This window comes from Mustela putorius, unplaced genomic scaffold, assembly GCF_011764305.1.
Source record: "Mustela putorius furo isolate JIRA1106 unplaced genomic scaffold, ASM1176430v1.1 tig00003845_pilon_pilon_pilon, whole genome shotgun sequence".
Taxonomy (NCBI): Eukaryota; Metazoa; Chordata; class Mammalia; order Carnivora; family Mustelidae; genus Mustela; species Mustela putorius.
The window spans coordinates 78,077,131-78,099,370 of NW_025421998.1; the positions used below are offsets into that span (position 1 = coordinate 78,077,131).

Genomic DNA, 22,240 nt, shown 5'->3' on the forward strand with positions numbered 1-22,240 from the left:
CAACTTCTCAAAGAGTGACGGAGGGTACAGGTTAACATTTGGTGAACTGTTTCAACTTTAACAGTGGAGATGTATGTACTTTTGCCCTGAAAGACTGTAGAACAATTTTCAACATTCAGAACCTAAGATAGAAAAAACAATTATCAAGGCATTATGCAATCATAAAACAGTATACTCTACTGATGTTCTCTATTTTCTTTCTTTCTCTTTCTCTTTTCCAAATTTTGCTCTGTGTAGGAGACATCTCTATTACACACCCCTGTTTGTTTCTCTTTTCCTTCTAGGCAGATTGGAGAGCCAATGGGCTGGAAGTGAAGTGATACACGTCATGTCTGTGTTGAGATATTTAAGTTGGCAGTGCAAGGCCCCACCAGCACTCTCTTTCCCTGAAATTGTAAAAATGCATGTTGAGAAGCAGTTGGCAAAAGCTCAAAGCAGACTGGACTGTCAAACAACAACACTCAAGGCAGACAGCCTGGACAGGTAGACAACCCTCAACTGGCTTCAGGTGAGCAAGAAACAAAGCTTTGTCTGTTCACAGAGAGTTTAATTTTTTGTTGTTGTGACTGTATTATAACCTTGCCCATCCTGACTGATATACTCACTATGCATAACCTATTTCTCCATTTTGGTTTTCATCTTAAGTTGCCCTTAGGCATTTCTTTCTCTCTCTTCTCTCTCTCTCTCTCTCTCTTTTGTTCTTTTTCCCACATCAAACTGGTAATGTGCAGAGGTGGTAACAAGGTTTGAGGGAGGCACATGTCACACAGTACCATGAATACCCCATCACCCAATCATCACATTATGAACTACAAAAGGATCTATCCATAGGCCTTTCTTCACCCTACTAAAAATGTGCTTGATCAATCCTCCAATTTCCGTGTGTCAGACATACATATATGAAGAGGTACAGGCATAAACACGATAAAGAACCAGTTTCTTTGGAATATAAAGCTAGCAAGAATCTTGTCGACTCTGTCTGCACCACGAATCCTCACTAGGTGATAACAGTAAGTATTGCGCTACCGTTTCTTGAGAAAGATGCCTTCCTATGACTGACAATTCAAAGTAGGGTAATGGAAAAAGCACAAACACTGGAACCAGAGAAACTCAGTTTTTCATTCAATTCTACTACCACAAGTTCTTTGATTCTGAGTAATGCTAAATTCTTGCAGCCTTGGAAAACATCTGCAAAATGGGGAATGAGACATCTGATTTGTGGGGTTTGGGAGTGAGTAAAGATAATGTACAGGCAAGAATATTTAACATAGAGTTAATGGTCAAGAGGATAAATATTACTGTCATTATCTGTTTTCTGGTAAGATTTTGGAAACTTACCAGGTGGTAGGGGCCTCGGGTTAGAAAACAAAGTTCCTAATGATATTCCCTTGTTCTCTAGTTTTGATGTCTCCTTCTGCTCAGTTCTCCTACACTGATTTCCCAAATTTCTGCAGGGATTAGTTCCCAATCAATCTAGATAGGTAACCGAAGAGAAACAAGCTCGTACAGCAATCCCCACTTCTCGGCGGGAGAGACAGTCCAAGCCCCCTGGTGCCTGGACAGTGCTGAACCTTACCTAAGACTAGGCTTTTCCTGCACCTACACACCCATGACAACGTTTATTTTATCAATTAGGCACAGTAAAAGAGTAACAATAAGTAATAAGCAACGAGAACAATGATAAGAGACTGTAATAAAAGTTACGTGGATGCGGTCTCACTCTTAAAATCTTACTGCCCTGTACTCACCCTCCTTGCGAGGAGGGATGATAAATCGCCTCCAGGAGACGAGGCGAGGTAATGACCGAGCGTCCTGACGTAAAGTTAGGCTTCTTTTGACGTTCTGCCGATTCGTCAGAAGGAGCATCATCCATCTGCAGACCCCGGTTGATGGCTGGGAAGTGAAACTGCAGAAAGAGAAACTGCAGATAAGGGAGAGTTACTGAATTCTTCTCACGCTAATAATAGGTTTTTTTTTTTTTTCTGGGTTTTTTTTTTTTTTTAAGATTTTATTTATTTATTTGACAGACAGAGATCATAAGTAGGCAGAGAGGCAGGCAGAGAGGGGCGGGTGGGGGTGGGAGGGGGAAGCAGGCTCCCCGCTGAGCAGAGAGCCCAAAGCGGGGCTTGATCCCAGGACTCTGGGATCATGACCCCAGCCGGAGGCAGAGGCTTTACCACTGAGCTACCCAGGCGCCCCTATTTATTATTTTAGAGAGACAAAGAGGGAGCTCCTGAATAGGGGGAAGAGTAGAGGGAGAAGCACATTCCCTACAGAGCCAGGAGCCAGACACAGGACTCGATTCCAGGACCCTGGCATCACAACCCGAGCTGAACGCAGAGACCCTCAACCGACTGAGCCACTCAGGTGCCTAATAGTAGTCTTTGGGCAAACAGCACATTGGAATTCCTGAAATGGCATGTGCTCTCACATCACACGTTGTTCATGTTACTGACACCGACTTGCGGCAAGCTTTGTGGAGTGTATTATGTATCCGGAAAGCAAAGTAGGAACACGTCTCTGGCCATGTAAGGCACCGGTCTGAGTGTGGGAAGGAGTTACTTGGCATAGGATCTCTTGATTGTCTTCAGGGAGAGGTGGTGTAGATTAATAATTAAGTATATGAGTTCATGCCGGAGGTCTGTCAATTACAATCTATGTGACTGGACAAATAATTTTGCCTCGTGTTTTTTTTTTTTAATGAGATTAGAAAAATGGTAATGTCACACACCTTTTGCTAGGGGATTGAACAGTTACATACAGCATCTTTACAGCAATGCTCAGCACCTAGGTACGATGTTAGTGTGGCTATAATCACTATTGGGTTAAAAGGAGATTCGGTAGAGGGTTGATCATAGTTTTCTAGAACTTTGATTTATGTTTACACCAGCTTCTCAACTGCACTTTACCTGAGTTATATCCTTTCTTATGAGAATAATAAGACAATCCTCTAGGGCTATGGGACTTCTCAGCTTCTATTCCTATTTCTGCTCTTTAGAACAGAAGAAGCTGTCTAGAAATAATGCAAGTAAAAGTGCATGCTTATCGGGAATGGCCAATGGCAAATGTCAGGGTTTTGTAACAGCCCAGAAATACAGATATTTTTTAACTCTCCAAACTTAAAATAAGTACAGGCCAAATACTGCCACTGGAAACACTGGGGAAATTTTGAAGTTCTCAGGCATGGCTGGTCTTCTGCTTGAGTAGAATCAGCGGAGAAGTTAATTGTGAAGGAAGAGGAGAGGATAAGATTATAATAGGCTAGGAATGCATGGGGGTGTTCTAGGTCTTCTAGCCACATTGTCAGTTGAAGAACAAAAACTACCCGTGTAAGTTCTAAGTCACGCAAATACATATAAAGTCTAAGTCTGTCATCAAGGGAGAGGGGAATGCCTCCTTAGTCTGAGGGTTAGTCTAAGTTAGTGACCAGGAACTGACAAGGGAACATCAAGGAGCTTTCTGGAACCTCGTTATAAGCAGCCACGAGAAGCAGTTGGTAGAACTGGCCTAAGAGCTGTCCTTCTTTGACAAGTTAGTTCATATATTTAAACATTTATTAATCACTGGCTATAAATTCCAGCCCCACTGATTATGTGAAGCAACAATGATAGAAACAGAATAGAATTTAAGAGTAAGCTATGGAACTTAGTGACTGATTAGATTGGAGAGGTGAGGAAAAACAGCTAAGGAGACTTTTCAGTTTTGTGGATTCTAGAAAATATCATTTGGGGAGGAACGATGAGTTTTTAGTTTGGGGTGCACTGTAATTGCAAGGTATTAGAATGTGATTTTTCTTACCTTTTAAAGACCACTATAAATGGAATAAGGAAGGCAGAAACCTAATGTTAGTGCTTCAAGAGAAATTGGAAGGTAAGGAAATGGAGATAATGATTATGGTCTATTCTTACAAGAAAATTGTGAAGGAAGACACACCTGGTACTATAATTATATAATGAGACATGCAGCAAAGGATTTTTTTTTATGAAAAAAATAGTTTAATAGCTTGATGAGAAGAATAAACTTGGAGACAGAGATTCAAAGAAATGATGGATCATTGGCTCCAGAAGAGTTGGGGTTCAGATCAAGTTTATAAAGAGAAGGGAAATCTCATTATTTGGGTTTAGAGGAAAACAGAATTTTTTTCTACAAGGGAAGGGAAGGAAAGAGATTTGTTCTGGGTCCCTAAAATCAAATGGAGGGCTCTTAAAAAGAGATCATATTTTGGCTAAAAATATAGACAAACAAAGTGGTTTTTAATGTCAAAAGTATAATGGATTGTCTAGAGTGGTTTTACATTATTTTTGATTGGAGATAGGCAAGAAACACCTAAATGACTAATTATCAGAAATGTTTATACATTTGAAATACAGCAGCTCATTTGAATGACCCAGTCCAGTGCTGATTTTCTGATCTGCAGAACTTGTTTTACATGTTTGCTTTCTACTCTAACACCATCTTGGAGATTTTTCAAAGACCCAGAGAGCAGACAAATATTGATTTTAAATTAAGCTTGTTGGAAGACTTGAAATCCCATGCTTATATCTGGTAGGGGGAAGTACATTTTCACCTTTAAGTGGCAAGGAAATCGAAGTAGCATTTAGGTTTTTTAAACCTAAATTCAACCATCTGGGCCTTTGTAATGTAATACAAATTTGAAGACACATGCCCTTGGAACTTACTTGAATAATGGAGTTCAGATGATGTTGTTGGGGTAAAAGAAAAATATGATTATGCTGTTTCATAATAGGGATGGTTGTGAGGTAGGGAGAAGGGAGCCAGATTTGTAGATGTTGAAATATCAGTCATCATAGGACCAGCACGGTGCAGAAGAGGAATCATGTCTTCTAAAGAGTACAATGAACAATTACCTTAACACAACCAACAATTAACAACATGGCACATTTCTGACTTACATTTAAGCAATATTCATCCACAAATAGTTTTCAAAGTGTATGGTTATGTTTTGACTATAATTTTAATTTTAAACTATTTTAAAGTGAGAATACATAAAATATGAAAAAAGATTATTCTATTAATATACAGAGGAAGAATTGTGCTGAATCTTGTACTATGCTAAATCTTTCTGACATGGACAAAAAATGATTCCTACCTTTTTGTATTTTTATTACAATTTTAATCACTGAATTATAGACTTTGCACACGATAAGTTATTTTGTAGTCGATCAAAATAAGACACTAAAAGGCAAAGTACGTAATATACCTATGGTATTCTCTTAATCATAGTTATGCTTCTTTCAAATGGACTCAGACGACCACATCACACTCAACTCTAAACTTATCACCAAGTAGCTTCCTACCAGTTTTCAGCCTAGGAAAATGCAGAAATGGGCCATCTAACTAAACTCCTGAGAGTCATCGGGCAGGTAGGAAATAATTGCTTATTAGGTAGAAAGTTACTAGTAGGCCAAATCCAAATAAAAGGATTGACTATGTTACAGAAAGTAAAATTACTCTGAACTCTTTTCAGAAATTTCACTGTAAGTTTCCATAAGTAAATGCCATTGTGTCTATCAGAGTGAACAAAATTTGTTAAGATACCAAACACAAGGTAAATCTATCTACACAATCTAAAATACAGAGCTTCAAGTAACATGATCTCCTTCTGACAAACATCTTATAATTCCAGAAACTGTCTTTTGCTTCAAAACAAGTAACAATTACTTTCTCAACCTGTAAGCATTTAAGCAATCCAACCTAATTACGTCGACTCAAATATATTTGTCAGTGACAATGAATAAAAATAAGCAATAATGTATGTGAGTCAAACAGGAACAACTTGTTACAACCATAGTATAGGAAGTACAGATACTTTACTTCCCCTTTAATTCCATTTTTTATTTAGTGACTGTACAATATTCTTAGTTTCCTAGCACTTTTTTTGAATTTATGAGCTAAGCAGATTCTGCAGAGAAAGTACTCTCCTTCTTTGCCCATCTGCCCCTAACTTTATTCATATTAGAGATACTTTGGAAATAATTTGTAGAGTAAGGAAACTAATGGGAAACCTGGACATTTCACAACCACAAATGATTAGCTCTTACATTAGACAATTCCCAGACACATCAAAGTGAGATGGTCAGCTTTAGCAAATAAAAATACAAGACACCAGTAATTAAGCTTGAATTTCAGATAATAATTTTTTAAAATAAATGTGTCCCAAATAGTGCATGGAGTGCACTAAAATATTACCTTGTACTAAAAAATTATTCATTATACCAAAAATTGTTCACTAAATATAGTACATCATAGTGCGCTAAAATTATTTTGTACTAAAAAATTATTCACTTTTAACCAGGCATCTTGCATTTTACCTGGCAATCCTCCACAGAGACATTTTGTAGTAGCAATATCTTTTTTTTCCTATTAGACTGTGTGTTCCTTTATGGTAGGGATGGAGTAATTCGTACTTGAACAGTCAGCCCCTAAAGCAATGTCTGATACATAATGGTTATACAATAAAAATGTATTGAATGAATGAATGAATGAATGAATGTAAAGGATGAATTTAAAAGAACTGATATTGATAGATATAAATATTTACTTTGTAGCTTATTTTGTTGGCATAGCTCAACAAAATAACTATTAGTGGTACTATGAAAGAGTGAAGCCAGAGTTGCAGACCCAGCAGAGTTACCACTTTAGCCAACTGGTATGAGAAACAGCACACCTGCTATTCTCTTTCTGGCTACAGCTGTGGCTGTGCAGTAAATGGAAATGGACATAACCTTTCTTTTATGCCTGTGACCACTGGATGCCCAGCTGAAACTTTGGCTACACCTGAGAAAACCACAGCTCTAGCCAAAAACTAAGATGAAGACCCCCCTAGAAGATCCACATCTTCATTTGCATATTGGAGGATTAAGGAGCTTATGGTGAAAACTGAAGAAATGAACAAGTCTCCCATGAATTGCCACTGGCTGATTCTGGATGCAAGTCACTCAAAAAATCCCAGATGAGACCTCAAAAAGCAAGATTTCCTTCCATTCATCTATGCAACCATCATATTGATTGTATCCTGGTTTGTTATTGTTTGAGGGGAAGAAAGTATGTCCCAGGAATGTGCAAAATGCTTGCATGTAAATACAAACTCTCAGGACTGAGAAGTGATTGACATGATAGAGCATAACATAAATTAACTTTACCAGCACTCGTGCACACACCCACACACAGGCCATGCACAGAGTATAAATATATATTTTTAAAAGATACAATTATGTTTAAAACTTATAGGATATATATCTTCATATTTTTATCTGTTGATATATGGAAAAATAGTTAGATAAAAAGATAAATAAATCTAAACTCTGAATAAAACCATGTGGTTTTCAGGTTTATAACTTTAACTCACAATGGCTAATGCATATTGACTATGATGTGTCATAACACAACTCCGGAATGATCATGACCCCCAATAAAGTTGTGAAATGTGAGATATAATATGTTTTTGTTGTTCCCGCCCTTCTGATACCTTCTCTTCTCCCATACTTGGACTGTTGCAGTGACCTAATTTTCTAAGGACCTGAGCCTCTGGAGCTTCCCACTCCACCACCCTCCCCAGGACTATCAGATCCACATTGGTTGGTCCTCCAAGTCCATTTTCCATCGTCACTCAGTCACATGGAATTGGTTGCCATTCCTCTCCCTGTACAAACCTTAATAGCACTTTGACCACTCCCCAAGGTGACTTTTGTGCCTTTCCAGGTAAATAATCTTTTTAAATATGGGAATGAAATTAGCAGAAACCACAGGATCTACCTGCCCCTTTTACCAGGATAGCCTTGATTTCAACAGTATCTTTGTTTTGTGATCTAGCTCAAAAGAGTGATTAGTGATGTGACGTTTTGACCAAGTAAGGGGAGATGGGAGGATATTTGTTATTGTTGGATTCTTCTGGAAGGCTGCTAGCATAGACTTGATCATTGAGACCACTTGGAACACCATGCATGCCCCTGAGCAAGCCTACTTTCTAAACAACTGAAGTTCTTGGAACTTCACTAAGTAAATATAGTGCATCATAGTGCGCTAAAATTGTTTTGTACTACAAAATTATTCACTTGTAACCAGGTATCTTGTATTTTACCTGGCAATCCTCCACAGAGACATTTTGTAGTAGCAATATCTTTTTTTCCTATTAGACTGTGTGTTCCTTTATGGTAGGGATGGAGTAATTCATACTTGAAGTCAGCCCCTAAAGCAATATCTGAAGTTTCTCCTATGTTGGAAGTTTCTCCTATGGCTCTTTCTTGCTTATTACTTCAGATACCATCTCCTCCGCTAGGAAATCAGTGTTTCCCATAGTCTGACTCCACTCAATCTGCTCAAATTTAATTCACACTGTTTTTATAGCTCATGATATCTGCTTTTCACTTCCACCTCCACCCCCAGGTACATCAATTTTTCTCCTGGCTTGTCCTTCTCGATTAATTACACATCTCTAGGAAACCTTCTCTGCCTACTCCAGCTCATGTTAAGGCTTTCTTTAAGCTCTCAGCACGTTTCTAGTTAATATCTACACTTTTTGCTAATGGTAGCAAAAATTTTCTTCTTAGGTGGAAACTCACATGAGCAATCATCAATCCCCATTATAACGCTTAGAAAAGTTACAGCATTTTTATGATAATTCGTGGGAAAAACAAGATCAAGGCTCAATTCCTTAGTACTTAGATGTACTCCTGAATAAACATTCCAGACAGATTTGAAATTTGTTATTACATGGCTGTAATCAATTCCTGAAGCAACAGCAAATGACATCATTAGCTCTGAACATTCAAACTAGTGTTCAGAGGCTGTGTATTTTAGTGAGAATTGGTAGTAATACTCCAAATACATTCAGAACTCAATTTTGTGTGTGATAAGCTTTCTTTAAATATTTAAGCTGAAATACTATTTTAGAACCAAGAACAGGACACAGGAGTACACACTGTACCGATAACCTACATCAAATGGTTCCTAAGAATAAGGGATAATTCCAGAACCTGACTTTCAATGCCTTACAGTGGATTCCTAAAAGGCTCCAAATTCGGTCTTACATAAGTAGAAAAACGTACTTAACGCCTAAAGGATATATAAATGAAAAGCTCGGAAAAGCACACAGATTTTCAGGGCTCTGGGCAGTCAGCCTCATGGAGGATACCCGTTGTCTTATCTTTTCATTTAGGCTTCAGATTAATCCGACAAACATTTAGGGTACACCTACTGACTATTTTGCCTTTGTGCTAGGAGCTGGGTTAGAATGATGAATAACGCGAACTCCCTGCCATCAAGGAGTTCAGTCTAGTTAGAGAGACCACTATAGAAACAAGCAATACGGCGTGACATTTCCAGCTCTGAGGCAGCAGAACGCAGGTGTTATAGTTCTTGTGTATATCCATCAATCACGCAATTAAAAAATCTTTCCGTGCAACCCTGTGCGAGGAGTTACTTGGGTAGTGCCCTCTGGGAGGAACATTCACGGAGTTGAAAGTTCCTCCAAGCAGCTGTGCACAGCACGACAGTTTGACTGGAGCCTGAGGAGGGGGCAGGGTCTCACTGGTCACAATCAGGGCCGGAGATTATTTGCAGTCAACTGCCCCAGAGGTAATGGGGTTTGGAACTACTTTGGTGATTTGGTAAAAGAAAGAAAACCGAGAGGGGAACCCAGCTTACCCAGGAGCCCCCACCACTTGCTGATTGGACCCACTTAGCATCTGCAGGAAGGACAACAATAAAATGAAAAAAAAAAAAAATTCCAGGAGTGAACCCCAAAGGTCAATCTCTGGCTGTGCGGGACAATGGGGGTCTGGCCTCCTCTTCTCTTCCCAAAGGGTGAAGGAGTCTTAATGAAGAGACATTTTCTCCGCGAAGATTCTAAACCCCAGCGGGTTCCACTAACTCCAGAGCAGCGAAGCCACCGGCAGGGACCCGGGGAGGCGGGGGGGAGGGGTGTCGCTACGTAAAACGCTACTCTGGGGCTGGGACTCTGAGCAACAGCCGTACCCCTACACCCCTCCGCCCGCCGCGCGCGACCCCGGGCCGGCTGCACGCTCCCAGCGGCGCGGTGCTGCGCCCCCGCCCCCGCCGAGCCGCGGCGCGCACACCCGGGCCGGAGCGCGCCCCCGGCACTCGGCTTCGCCGCTCTCGGAGCGCTCAGACCTCGGCCGCAGCGGGCAGAGGAGACCAACTCCCGCGCGCCCGCCCGCATGCGCCTCGGGTAGCGGCACCGGGTTCCCGCGACCACCGCGCGTCCTGCTTCCAATTATTCCCGTCTCAGTCCCTCTGCTGGCGCTCTCTCTCTCCCTCTCTCTCTCTCTCTTTTTCAGACACACTCACACACGCACACACACACAATCTCACACCAATCTATACACTGGAGAAGAAAACACTTCCTTCGCGCCTCCTCCCTCCCCACCCCAAGAAGCCGAGCAGCCGCGTGGTGGGGGCCCCCCGGACCGTCTGGAAATGCTAATCCTAAAGCGCTTCCTCGCTTGTATCCAGCTCTTCTGTGTTTGCCGCCTGGGTGAGTGATCAGACCTCAGTGGGGTTTCATCTCCGGGATCGTTTGGGACGCGGTGGGGGGGATTGGAGAGCCTTAGGTGCTTGCTGCCGCCGCCGCCATCTAGCAAGGAGGGGAAACGCACGGTGGGCTGAGGATCCCACGGAGCTGGCGGCGCCGCGATGGGTGTCAGCGGCTTGGGAGAACGCACCCCCTCCCCACCTCGCACCTCCGCCACCTTCTGTCCGCCCGCGGGGTGCTGGGCCAGAAGAGAGCGGCTTCTCATTCTGGGTTGCTGTCCGCACAGCTCTTGTCTCTCCTGTTTTGCAAAGTGTGAAAAGAGCCTTTTAGGTACACAGAAGAAGAGAACTACAACCAAGGTGCGGGGCTACGTCTTAGATAATGTTTTGCTTTTAGATTCATTATGAGCTTGAATGAAAAATACACGTGCCCTATGCGAGTTACACACACACACACAAGCACACACGCACTCCCAAAAGGTAGTAACAGGAACAAGCACCAACCTGACTTTTCAGTGTTTTCCTGTACTTTTAATTTAGTCACATTCAAGTCTGGGCAGTTAGGTTAAAAAAAAAAAAAAAGTTTCAATCAAAATTTCTTTCAGTGTTCTGCCACTGCTGCCAAAGTCAGAGGAAAGCTGCAGGTTGATGTGTTTATTCATGGATTCGTCTTTCGTCCACCACCTTCCAGGTTACACATTCAGTAGTGAAATTGTGCTTTGAAACAGCCAGTCAGAATTATTTACCTGGAATGCAGATTCAAGTGTTCCAAGTTATTTTCCAGAAGGATTGTAATATTGGATTTTGACATTTTATTTTTAAAAAATCTTTTTTCCTTCATGAAGATTTTCTATTACGATGGACTATAATAGGTTTGGAGGTATTGACCTGAAAGTTAGAAAATGTATCTTAACTTGTGAATACACATATTTTTCACTCTTTTCATTTTGAGGATCCCAGGTTTTTTTTTTAATTTTAGATTATTCATTGTAGATATTAACCTACATTTTTATTCAATATAGATGGTGGTGCTCTTGGCACAGTAAGCTTTACAAGGAAAAATCATCCTCATAGTCTAACTATTGAGAGTTACATTTCAAATATGGTGATAATTGCCACCAGCCCCACCACCCCGCCCCCCGACACACAGATACATGGACATAATTTAAATTCTGAAAGCTTTACAAAAATACTCGGGGGTGATGTGATACACAAGGTTGACATTTAAGACTAGCAGGAGAATCTGGTCTTGGTTTTCTCTAAAACCACAGAGTTGAATCTGGGGTGTTGGGGGCCGGGGGGAGTGGGGAAGACATTTTTTGGAAGTGCTGTACACGTCAAATACACACCTGTTGAATCTGCATTTCTGTTATAGATCTATTTTAACAAGGAAGCCAGATCCTTTTGTTATTTGGATTATTATTTAAAATAAATCTCACCATAGTACAGATATAAACCAGAGAATATTGCTTTGTATGCCATCCAAACTACTGCTTTGAATATATTGTGAATTTTTTAAAAATTGAACTATAATTTGCATAGCACACGGCTCATCTTTTTCAAGTATACAGTTCAGTGGGTTTTAATATACTGACAAAGTTGTACAACCATCACCACTATCTAATTACAGAACATTTTAATCACCCGGAAAAGAAAATCTATTAACAGTCATTCCTTATTCTCTCTGACCCCAGCCCTGGCAACCGCTAAGCTTTCTCTTTTTGTAGATTGGCCTATTGAGCATTTTTATATAAATAGAATCATACGATATGTGGCCTTTGGTATCTGACTTCATTCACTTAGCATAATGTTTTCAGAATTCATCCCTGTTGTAACCTGTATCTGTACTTCATTCCTTTTTGTGGCTGAATGATATTCCATTCCAGTATAACATGGTTTGCAAAGGCTTTTCTCAATAAAGCATTATTTATAACCTATTATTTTTGGTTATACAGATTTTGATTTATTGGGTGTTTTCTTTAATGCTTTGATGATATAAAATTTAAATGTAAAGAATGAAATTGTTTAATAGTATTACAAGTTTATATAATGATATTGCATGTAAGCCTGTATTAGAACTTAAAATGTGCTTGTGTGTGTGTGTGTGTATGACTGAGAGGTGACAACTTTTGTGTATCCCTTTCCATTTTAACAAAGTTGACCTCTTACATTGTTGTCCGCATGTTGACCAAAGGGCCTTGTCCATCTCAAATCACATGACTATCTTGATTTCAAGATAATATGTTTTGAAGCATATTATCTACAAATAAAACATGCAGCCTCCATTTCAATTATTTCTCCCTCAACAATTACTGTAGCATTTGTAGATATATTTATTGCTCATCTTAAGCATATTATCTACAAATAAAACATGCAGCCTCCATTTCAATTATTTCTCCCTCAACAATTACTGTAGCATTTGTAGATATATTTATTGCTCATCTTCAGTATTCCTGGGGCCCATGAGGTGGCCTGGTACAGGTAATAAATGCTCAGGAAAGGTCTGTCAACTGAGAGGTACCATGTTGGATGAGCTCTCCAAGACAGTTTAAATGAACGTTAGGCTGCCATGCTTATCATTATCCTGGAACGAGTTGCAGCTTTCACTAAGGTGTTCCTTGTTAGCAATTAAGAATGAGTTAGCAGTTAATGACTTTACCACTTTTTGTGTTTAAGATGTCCTGATGTTTTGAACTGGACATATAGACCAATTGTTTCTTTCAAATAACTCTCCAAATGGGGAAAAAATAATTAAAGTATTCGGACTGGCACAAATCCTTTCTTTCCAAATTAATATCAAGGATAACTGGAGACTAAAGAGGAACAAAATTGTTTTTGGTTTTGTTTTTGTGGGTGGGGGTTAAATATATTTTGGGTCCTTCTGTTTGGGTAATTCTGTCTGGATTGGCTTGTGGTCTCAACACTCTTCGCCAGAACGAGCTAGATCATGGATCTCACACTTGAGTAAGCATCAGAATCACCAGGAGAACTTACTAAAACACGGATTTAGGAACCCACTCCTTAGAGCTTCTGATTCGGTAGTCTGGGATGAGGCCTGAGAATCTCATTGTCTAACAGATGCCTAGGATATGGTCATGCCATTGGTCCAAGTCCATACTTTGACAACTGCTGAGCTAGTTTGCATTTAAATGTTAACAAAGTTTCTGGATTACTAACGAGGTTTTATAGTGGACTTGATTTCCGATACCCAACTTAATAATATTTTAAAAAATTCTATGAGTTAGACACATTGAATGTTATTCAGCTGAAGGCGATGCTGAATCAGAGACGGAGAAATTGAAGATGACTCCAGGATAATTCCCTAAGGGAATTTCAACCTTCTTAGAATAATTAAGAGGTTTTCTACTAGGTGGAGAACTAATCTAATGGCATTGCAACTCTCATTATTTAATCTTGACCCACTGAACAGGTAATAGGAAAAACTGCAGTGGCTTTCCTGTAAGGAGGCTTAACTATGAGTCATAGAGGAGAGGTAGGTGTTTTAAGAGCTTTTAAGGAATAGTTTCTCTCAACTAATGAGAATTCAGCATCTTTGAATTAAGGGTGTTATAGCCTTGCAAGGTACACTAAATTTAAGTCTTTAAACACTGTTGTGAAATATGTAATGAATCAGATTCTGAACTTTTAGGTCATATCTTAAACTGCTTTAAGGAACACATTAACTACAAATTATACCCAATTCTTTTGCAAGAATTAATTGCTTAATTTGTCCTAAGTATGGAAGCATCAGAATCCAAAATGTTGTGACTCTCAGCTTGGTCTGTTTATTCTCTGAAAACAAATTGTAACCAGGAATAGAAAATATTCATGCTTTTTTTCCCCAAGTAATAACTAGTCTCCATTCAGAAAATTAATTACTTTTGATTTGCAGAGTAGCAATTTTCTTTATTTCATCTGTCTCTCCTTTTTATGTAGACTGTACTTGCTTTCATTTAGGGAAGTTTGCCAGGATAAATCATTTTATTGACGAATTCATTTATGTTCTCATGTCTGCACTAAATATTTGGGAACGTGCTTAAAATTTTATGTTGTGGGAATTTTGCTTCTGGCAGAAATTCAGGTTTTTCTGGAAACATGATCTGTGTTTCCCCATTCCCCTTACTCCAACAAGCTTTGAATTCTGTCTAACCTGGTAGCTTTGCTTGACCACCCGTTTACCAACCGTTCAGACTGTGGTAAGGAAACGGAACCCCCTCATTCAAAACCAGACGATCTCGAAAGAAGGGCTTGGTCAACACAAGCTCCTCTTGTGTTTTATTTCCATTTACCATCTACTCAGTGTTTGCCAGCTGCTGAATATTTTATGTACATTTCGTTCTCCCCCAGACTGTTGGAGGTAGGTGTCTTCATTTTACACATTTTATGCCTGAGGAAAGTGAAACACAGAAAAGTCAAATGGCTTACCTAATTTCACACAGCCTATCTTAGTCTGTGCATTCCTTCCGACTCTCGAGCCTGAACCTTTTCCTCTTTTCTTTCCTAGGAGACCAGTTTCCTGTTTGGAATTTACTAGCTTGCTTCCTAAGAGATGTGATGCTACATTGCCCATTCCATGGGCTTTCTTGCAGTTCTCTATTCATGATTTTCTTCGTGTGTTCCCATATTTTGTTTTTCCCCCTTTAAAAAACAAAAACAAAAACAAAAACAAAAAAAACTAAGGCATAGTTTACTCTAGAAAGTGTACCATCTTGAAAGTTCTGACAAATGTGTGTGGTCACTTAACCAGCGGGATCCAGATGTAGCACGTTCCTGTCCATAGTATTCTAACTACTCTTGGTACATGTTTACTGAGTGCCTGACATCAGCTAGGCAGTAAAAATTAAGCAGTCCTAACATTCATCATGCCTCCAGTCCGGCTGATCTGATTCAATCTCCACAGTGAAAACCCTCCTTAAATCTCACTTTTAAGATACTTTCTACATTTAGAACTAGTTGAGAATAACAGGCTTTCTGAAATATCTCTTAATGTGTTAAATATCTTAACTTTCAAATATTTTAGAACGTTTCCCACTTCATCAAGAAAGCCTGTGGTGAAAGTCAAAGTCAATTTAAACAAGACATAGACATGTTTAGATTGTGCTTTCAACTTTTAATGTTTTATTGGGAGTGAGCCCTAGCCCAGTTTCAGGTTATGAAGTAAATCAGTTTTTATCCACGTTTGTAATTCTTCTGAGACATGTATAACATACTGTTATAGGCATTAAGGGCAGAATTATTTGATCATATTTCAAAATTCTAAAATACTTATATTTTGGAACTATGATTTCTAATGCCATAGCCACTAGGCATATGTGACAGTTCAATTTTAAGTTTATTAAAGTAAGTTAATTCAGTTCCTCATTCACACTAGCCACATTTCAAGTGCTCTGTGGTCATATGTGGCTTGTGGCCACTGCATGGTGTGGAGAACATTTCTATCACTGCAGAACATCAATTGAACAGCTATTTTAGGATCACAAAAAAGTGGATAAAATGTTGAGTGTTAGTACTGACGAGAAGTTGTCAACAACGAAAAATGCTTCTAAAGTCATTAAAATTATTTAAAGTGTTGCATTACTTTTGTCCTGTATTGCATCAGCCATATAAGAACCACAAAGAGGTTCTGGTGGCCTTGGGTAGAGAGCAGCAATAGAAGAAGAAAATTCAGTGACCGCTTGGTGGTCTTTATGGACTCAGACTTCTAGTTCAGGAGTGAGGGTTCTGTCCTCACAGCTCACGTCCCACAGTTTGTTCTAGCATTCACTCTATTGTTTTTGTTGTATCTGTCTGTCTCCCGCACTAGACTAGCTTCATGAGGGCAAATACTTTATTTCATTCATCTTTGGACTTAGTATTCTTGGCCTTAGCACCTACAGACCATGCTTACTAAATCTTTAATGCACAAGATCATAGAGAAGTCTGTGAAGCTTCTTAGCAGGACCTTTTTGCTGTTGGGATCAGCCAGTTTCCTCTGGTCTTTCCTGCTTCTGATTCTTATCCTGATCTTTTGAGTTAGGTCCACATTCACCTTGACCCATCCATCTTTAATGCCACTTCTAATGGCACCAGGGCTTCTCTTTCTTTGATTGTCCCATGAATGCACATGAGTATCACATAGATTCAGGAACTCTCTGCATGGAAAATAAAGTCCCCATGATTGATACTGCATGTGTAGTGACAGGAGCAATTTTGACATTTAATTATAGATGTCTTGATACTGGTGAAGCTTGGCTATGTCCCAGGGGGCAGGGCATCAGGTCAGTGCATGTGTGCACACATGTTCACCTGTTACAGAGGATAAGATAGTGGGGGTTAAGGGCTGGTCAGTAATGAGAAACGAAGTGTCTTGAATCCATGCAGACTGTATTTTCAGTCAGTCAACTGCCCAAGACAGTTCTGGAAACTGGACAAGGGACAGGAAGTGCGGTTTTATCATGTGGCTATGCATGCTTTTAGAATGTGTCTATAGTTTTATCATTAATCACGGAGATGATGTGCTGCGCCTAGCTTAGCCCCGCATGTGGATGTTCAACAAATATTTGAACTGAGTTGAATGCAAACGGAACAGATAATGGGATGAGTTAGAAATCCTCACAGGAGTTAAAAACAGAAAAAAGACTTGCTCTTCTATTGGGATATTTGCTTTTTCTCTCACTCACCATCCTTCCTTTCTTTGGGGGGATTGTATATGTGTATGCCTTCTTTATTCCACCTTCACTTTCTTTAAGTATGAATCTAAGATTAACAACATGGATGGAACTAGAGCATATCATGCTTAGCGAAATAAGTCAAGCAGAGAAAGACAACTATCATATGATCTCCCTGATATGAGGAAGTGGTGATGCAACATGGGGGCTTAAGTGGGTAGGAGAAGAATAAATGAAACAAGATGGGATTGGGAGGAAGACAAACCATAAGTGACTCTTAATCTCACAAAACAAACTGAGGGTTGCTGGGGGGAGGGGGTTTGGGAGAAGGGGGTGGGATTATGGACATTGGGGAGGGTATGTGCTTTGGTGAGTGCTGTGAAGTGTGTAAGCCTGGTGATTCACAGACCTGTATCCCTGGGGATATAAATATATGTTTATAAAAAATAAAAAAAATTAAAAAAAACAGCAACAACACTCCACATTGCTCAGCATCTTGATGAAGAGTTTGATAAAGAGGAGACTGATACTATTTGATACCATTATTTTAAAATATTTTTACTGTGTTAATATAATTTGGGGAGCTTCATAGTTGACATTATTTTTTTTTTCTTTTGGTTCTTATGTATTGATTGAAATAATCTCTACACCCAGCCTGTGGCTTGAATTTACGACCCTGAGGTCAAGTCACATGTTCATCCAACCGAGCCAGCTGGGCATCCGAGTAATTAATACGATTTTTAAAGTATGGGTTAACATTTCCTTCTTCCTAAAAATTCTAATATGTTAAAGTGGGCAGGTTGCTTTGGATTCTTTGGGGTTTTTCCTTCTGATACTTGGCAGAGATATTAGAGTAAATTCAGTTATTCAGGGTCCTTGTTAATGTGAACCTTCTGGTCTCATTCAGTAAGCATGGGTCAATTTATGTACACATTGGAGAAAGATAAAGCTTTTACAAGTTTCCTTGGAAATATAGTCTTCATATATTTGTAAAGAATAATTTATTAATTAGCAATAAAGAAGGATTTTCCATTAAAATATCAATAACAATGACTACAGATAGCTTTCCACTCTTGGAGTATTATTCTTTCCTTCTCTTTCTCTGCTTTTCCTGTTAACATTTACTCCATAATTTTTCTGTTCTTTCACCGTCACTGACTGGACCGCTTGTTTCTTAAATTCTGAAGCTCTAATATATTTAACTCAAGATAGGGCTTGATTCTAGACCTTTCCTCTGAAGTGATCAACTCAATACCATGAATAGGAATAAAAGAAAATGTTGCCATTTTAAAATGACCTTTTCTGGGATGCCTGGGTGGCTCTGTCAGTTAAGCATCTGCCTTTGGCTCAGGTCATGATCCTGGGGTCCTGGGATCGAGCCCCGTATTGAGTATAGGTTCGGTGGGGACCCTGCTTCTCCCTCTTCCTCTGCCTCCCACTCCCCCTGCTTGTGCTTTCTCTCTCTCTTTCTCTTTCTGAAAAATAAATACATCTTTAAAAGAAAATTAAATAAAATGACTTTTTTTAAAGCAGAGATCATGATCACCACTGGAGTCCTGATTGTGTGATTATCATAACAAAATCCTGCCCAGATATAAAGAACTTTCTAGATTTTCTCATGGTTTTCAATCACATTGTCATCAGAAAATTGAAAGTGATTTCCGTAGGGACATTTTCACCCTCTTGGATTTCTGGAATGGGATATATAAAAGGGACATTCCCCATTCCCCTGACACATGACTTGTACAGACTCTCGGTCTGCCCATAGGAGCATACTGCACGTGCAATATGGTTGTTGTGTTTGTTTCAATGCAGAAAAACAAAGTGATCACCACTGATCTCGGTCAGTGGTTCACAGTCCTGGCTGTATTGTGGAATTATCTGGTGTCGTGAACTGAATGTTTGTGTCCCTCCCAACTCCTGTTTTGAAGTCCTACCACCCAATGTGTCTGGAGTTTGGAGGTGGGGCCTGTGGGAAGTAATTAGCTTTAGAGGAGGTCATGAGAGTGGAGTCCCCATGGTCGAATTCCTTTCCTTGTAAGAAGAGAGAGACCAGAGCTTACTTTCTCTGTTTCATGCGAGGACAGAGTTAGAAGGTAGCCATCCATAAGCCAGGAAGAGCTCTCTCCAACTAGCCCCTTGATCTTGGACTTCTTAGCTCTACAACTGTGAAAACGAACATTGTTTAAGCCACTCAGTTTACGGTATTTTGTTATAGCAGACCAGGCTGACCCTGTACCTGGGAAACTTTTAAAACATACTGATGTCTAGGCTCCACCCTGGATCAAGTATATGCGTGAGTGCAGAGCCCAGACATGAATATATCTTTTGAAACTTCCCAGGTGATTACAGAGTAGCCAAAGTCTGAAAAACCACCATTCTAGGTCAGCCTCATGATACTGCTAATCTTAGTTCATTTGTCTTAAGGTAGAGATACTGGCAAGTTTCATGCTGTCCTAAAACAAAGCTAGTGCCACAGGACAAAGGCCCTGGAAGATTTCCCATCCCTCTCTCCTCTTCTTGAGGCAGTTTCAGTTTCAGGGTAACCTTAGAAGGAGGAGTATGGACTACAGTGGTTGACCTCATAGCCTTTGCAAGCCAGAGAAACTTCAAGAGGCCAGGCGTTCTTGGAGTTGGTCCAAAGATGGGAGTCTGTGAGGACGTGGGACAATAACTGAACCAGACTCTGAATTGGGAGGCAGTTGGCATTTATCAGGACATGGGCACATGACAGCTTTTATTTTGTCAATGATGCATATTCTTGTTGTCCCCTTGTCTTGTTTATTCTCTTTCTCCATGTAGAATTTGTTAGAATCAGAGTCATTTTTGGTTATGTAGTAGATTCAAGATTTAACTGCGTTCTGGGAAGGTTTCTAGGAGGAGATGGGGTTGGATGTAGACCTTGCAGGGTGGCTGGGTAGGGCACTAGTAGGGTGGAAGGCATGGAAGGGTATTAGTGGCAAAAATAACAGTATACATAGAAGCATGGACTGGGAATGAGGGTGCTTTTTAGAAGGAGGCAAAAATTGGGAGACGTGTATACTAGCGGAAAAGTACCAAATAGTAGGAAGGATTTCCTATGGCTAGTTGAAGGGTTTGGAGTTTGGAATTTATCCAGTACATAGTGGGAGACTCTTGAAGCATTTTGAGTCATGGGATGACTTGAGTTGGTCTCTTTATTTTAGGAAGATAACTGAAGTATCAGTATAGGATGGCTTAGAGCAGCGAGACTGGGTCTCAGGAAGCTCAATTAAAAGGCTTTTACCGTGTGACAGTCAAAGGGAAATGTGATGGATCATTTGGAGACTTAATAGTATCATCTTTATATAACACTTCAGTGCTTAACAGATACTTTGAAATGCATGATCCCATTTGATATTAGTGAAGTTGGTGTAGTTGCTGGGAGTTGGTGCCACTCTTGGGAGAGCGGGTCATTGGTAGTCTTCAAGGGAGTGTCTTCCCTGGAAAGGTGAGGGTGTAGCAGGGACCACTTAGGGTCAAAGAAATAATCCAGGAAGGAAAAATAGAGGCAAGAAATATGTGAAAGTCCTACAGAAGTTGATAATTGGGAGAGAAGAAAAGAGAGAAATAAAGGTGGGTAGCTTGAAGATTGCTCATTTACTGAATGGTAGAACTCCAGGTTTGTTACCAGAAGATGAAGGATTTGAAGCTAAACATTTCTTCTGAACTGATTAACTCAGGGCTTTGAGAATTCATAAGAAGAAATAGTGCCACTTACAATGATCTGTTTTTATCTCTTTTAGTAGAGGTCTTAGTGATAACAACACCACCAAAAAACCCAACCTTTTTTCCCCTAAGTTTGTGAGGAATCTTGAGTATATTCATAGTGCCAGCCTAATTTTATCAAGTCTTATCAAAATTATTTACTTCACCTCTAAAATTCTTGTATTTGTGCTCTTAAAAATGAGCAGCAGGTACCACTGAGGCATTTCAATCAGCCGCCGGCCAATAAATAGGCTTTCTTAATATCCACAATTTCAGATTGCTTGAAGGTATCATATTCCCACTGCATAAACTGGTATGTTCGTAAATTGCCTGCAACTTGTATTTTCCATAAAAGCAGTGCAATGAAAATAATCCACAGAATAGGCTTCCCAGAATTCTTAAAATTGATTTTAGCAATTTTTTTAATCTGTGAAAAATGCAGTCAGATTTTGTTATCTACTTTATGTCTCTTAACGTATATTAAGGATATGTGAAGTGATAAATTAACAAATCATTAAATTTAGAAAAGGGATAAAGTGGTAGCTGTCAAGAAATAAAAATGTTGGCATGTATTAACTTGTGTCATGAAGACACATATCTATATTATGCTATATAGAAGTTGGATGCAAGACTTTAATATATAGACCTAAATAGATTCTTAATGAGTAATATTTGCTTATGGTAGTTTCCTTTGCTGGCTTTCAGAGTGAGGAAATGACATTTGATCTGTATACACACACACACACACACACACACGTACATATATAATGCAAATATATGATATAAACAAAATATAAATATGTATTTAAGTATTTTTATATATTTACATGTATATATGCATATATTATGTATTGTATCTATATGCATATATATATATACTCACACATAAATAAGGATATATATGTATGTTTTTCTACATCTCAGTGCTTTTATGCGTTATTTTGAGCATTAAAAGATTAAATCCTTTGGGAAAATTATTACTCTTAATGGTGCAGATTGTCCTGGATGTTTTTGACCTAACTTTTTCTTGCCTCCAACATAAAGAAAGGAGAGGCGGAAGGTCTGCTTCTTCTGTGAGCTGAATCCAGTGCTTTCCTTCTTCAAAGAGGTCGAGTCTGGGTGAGATCAGTGAAACTTATTTCACCAGATGATTGAACAGCCACTGTGTGCTTAAAACTGTGCTTGGACTTCGCTGGATTTTTCTCTTCGAGGAGCTAATCTGGTTACAGATATTAAATGAACACTGGTGGGAGCACACCAGGATAGAGAATAATGAAGTAAATGTTAGACTCTGTGAATCAGTTTTAAGTCTTTGGAAAGTCGTTAGGGGAGGCCAAGATGTAAATTCATCTTTA

General features: G+C 39.5%; 1 protein-coding gene and 1 pseudogene across 4 annotated transcripts in view; one reads left to right on the top strand and one right to left on the bottom strand.

Annotated features, from left to right (window-relative positions):
* Nucleotides 1–710: 710 nt before the first annotated feature.
* On the bottom strand, nucleotides 711–821 carry LOC123387128 (annotated as a pseudogene).
* A 9,156-nt stretch (nucleotides 822–9,977) lies between these two features.
* Nucleotides 9,978–22,240, top strand: part of PTPRZ1 (protein tyrosine phosphatase receptor type Z1) — a 176,904-nt gene continuing 164,641 nt past the window's right edge. For all 4 annotated transcript variants that reach the window (XM_004741884.3, XM_004741885.3, XM_004741886.3 and 1 more), the window contains exon 1: nucleotides 9,978–10,516. In XM_004741884.3, coding sequence (XP_004741941.2) covers nucleotides 10,459–10,516 — 58 coding nt within the window. In that variant the 5' untranslated portion in view covers nucleotides 9,978–10,458. The remainder of the gene's footprint in view (nucleotides 10,517–22,240) is intronic.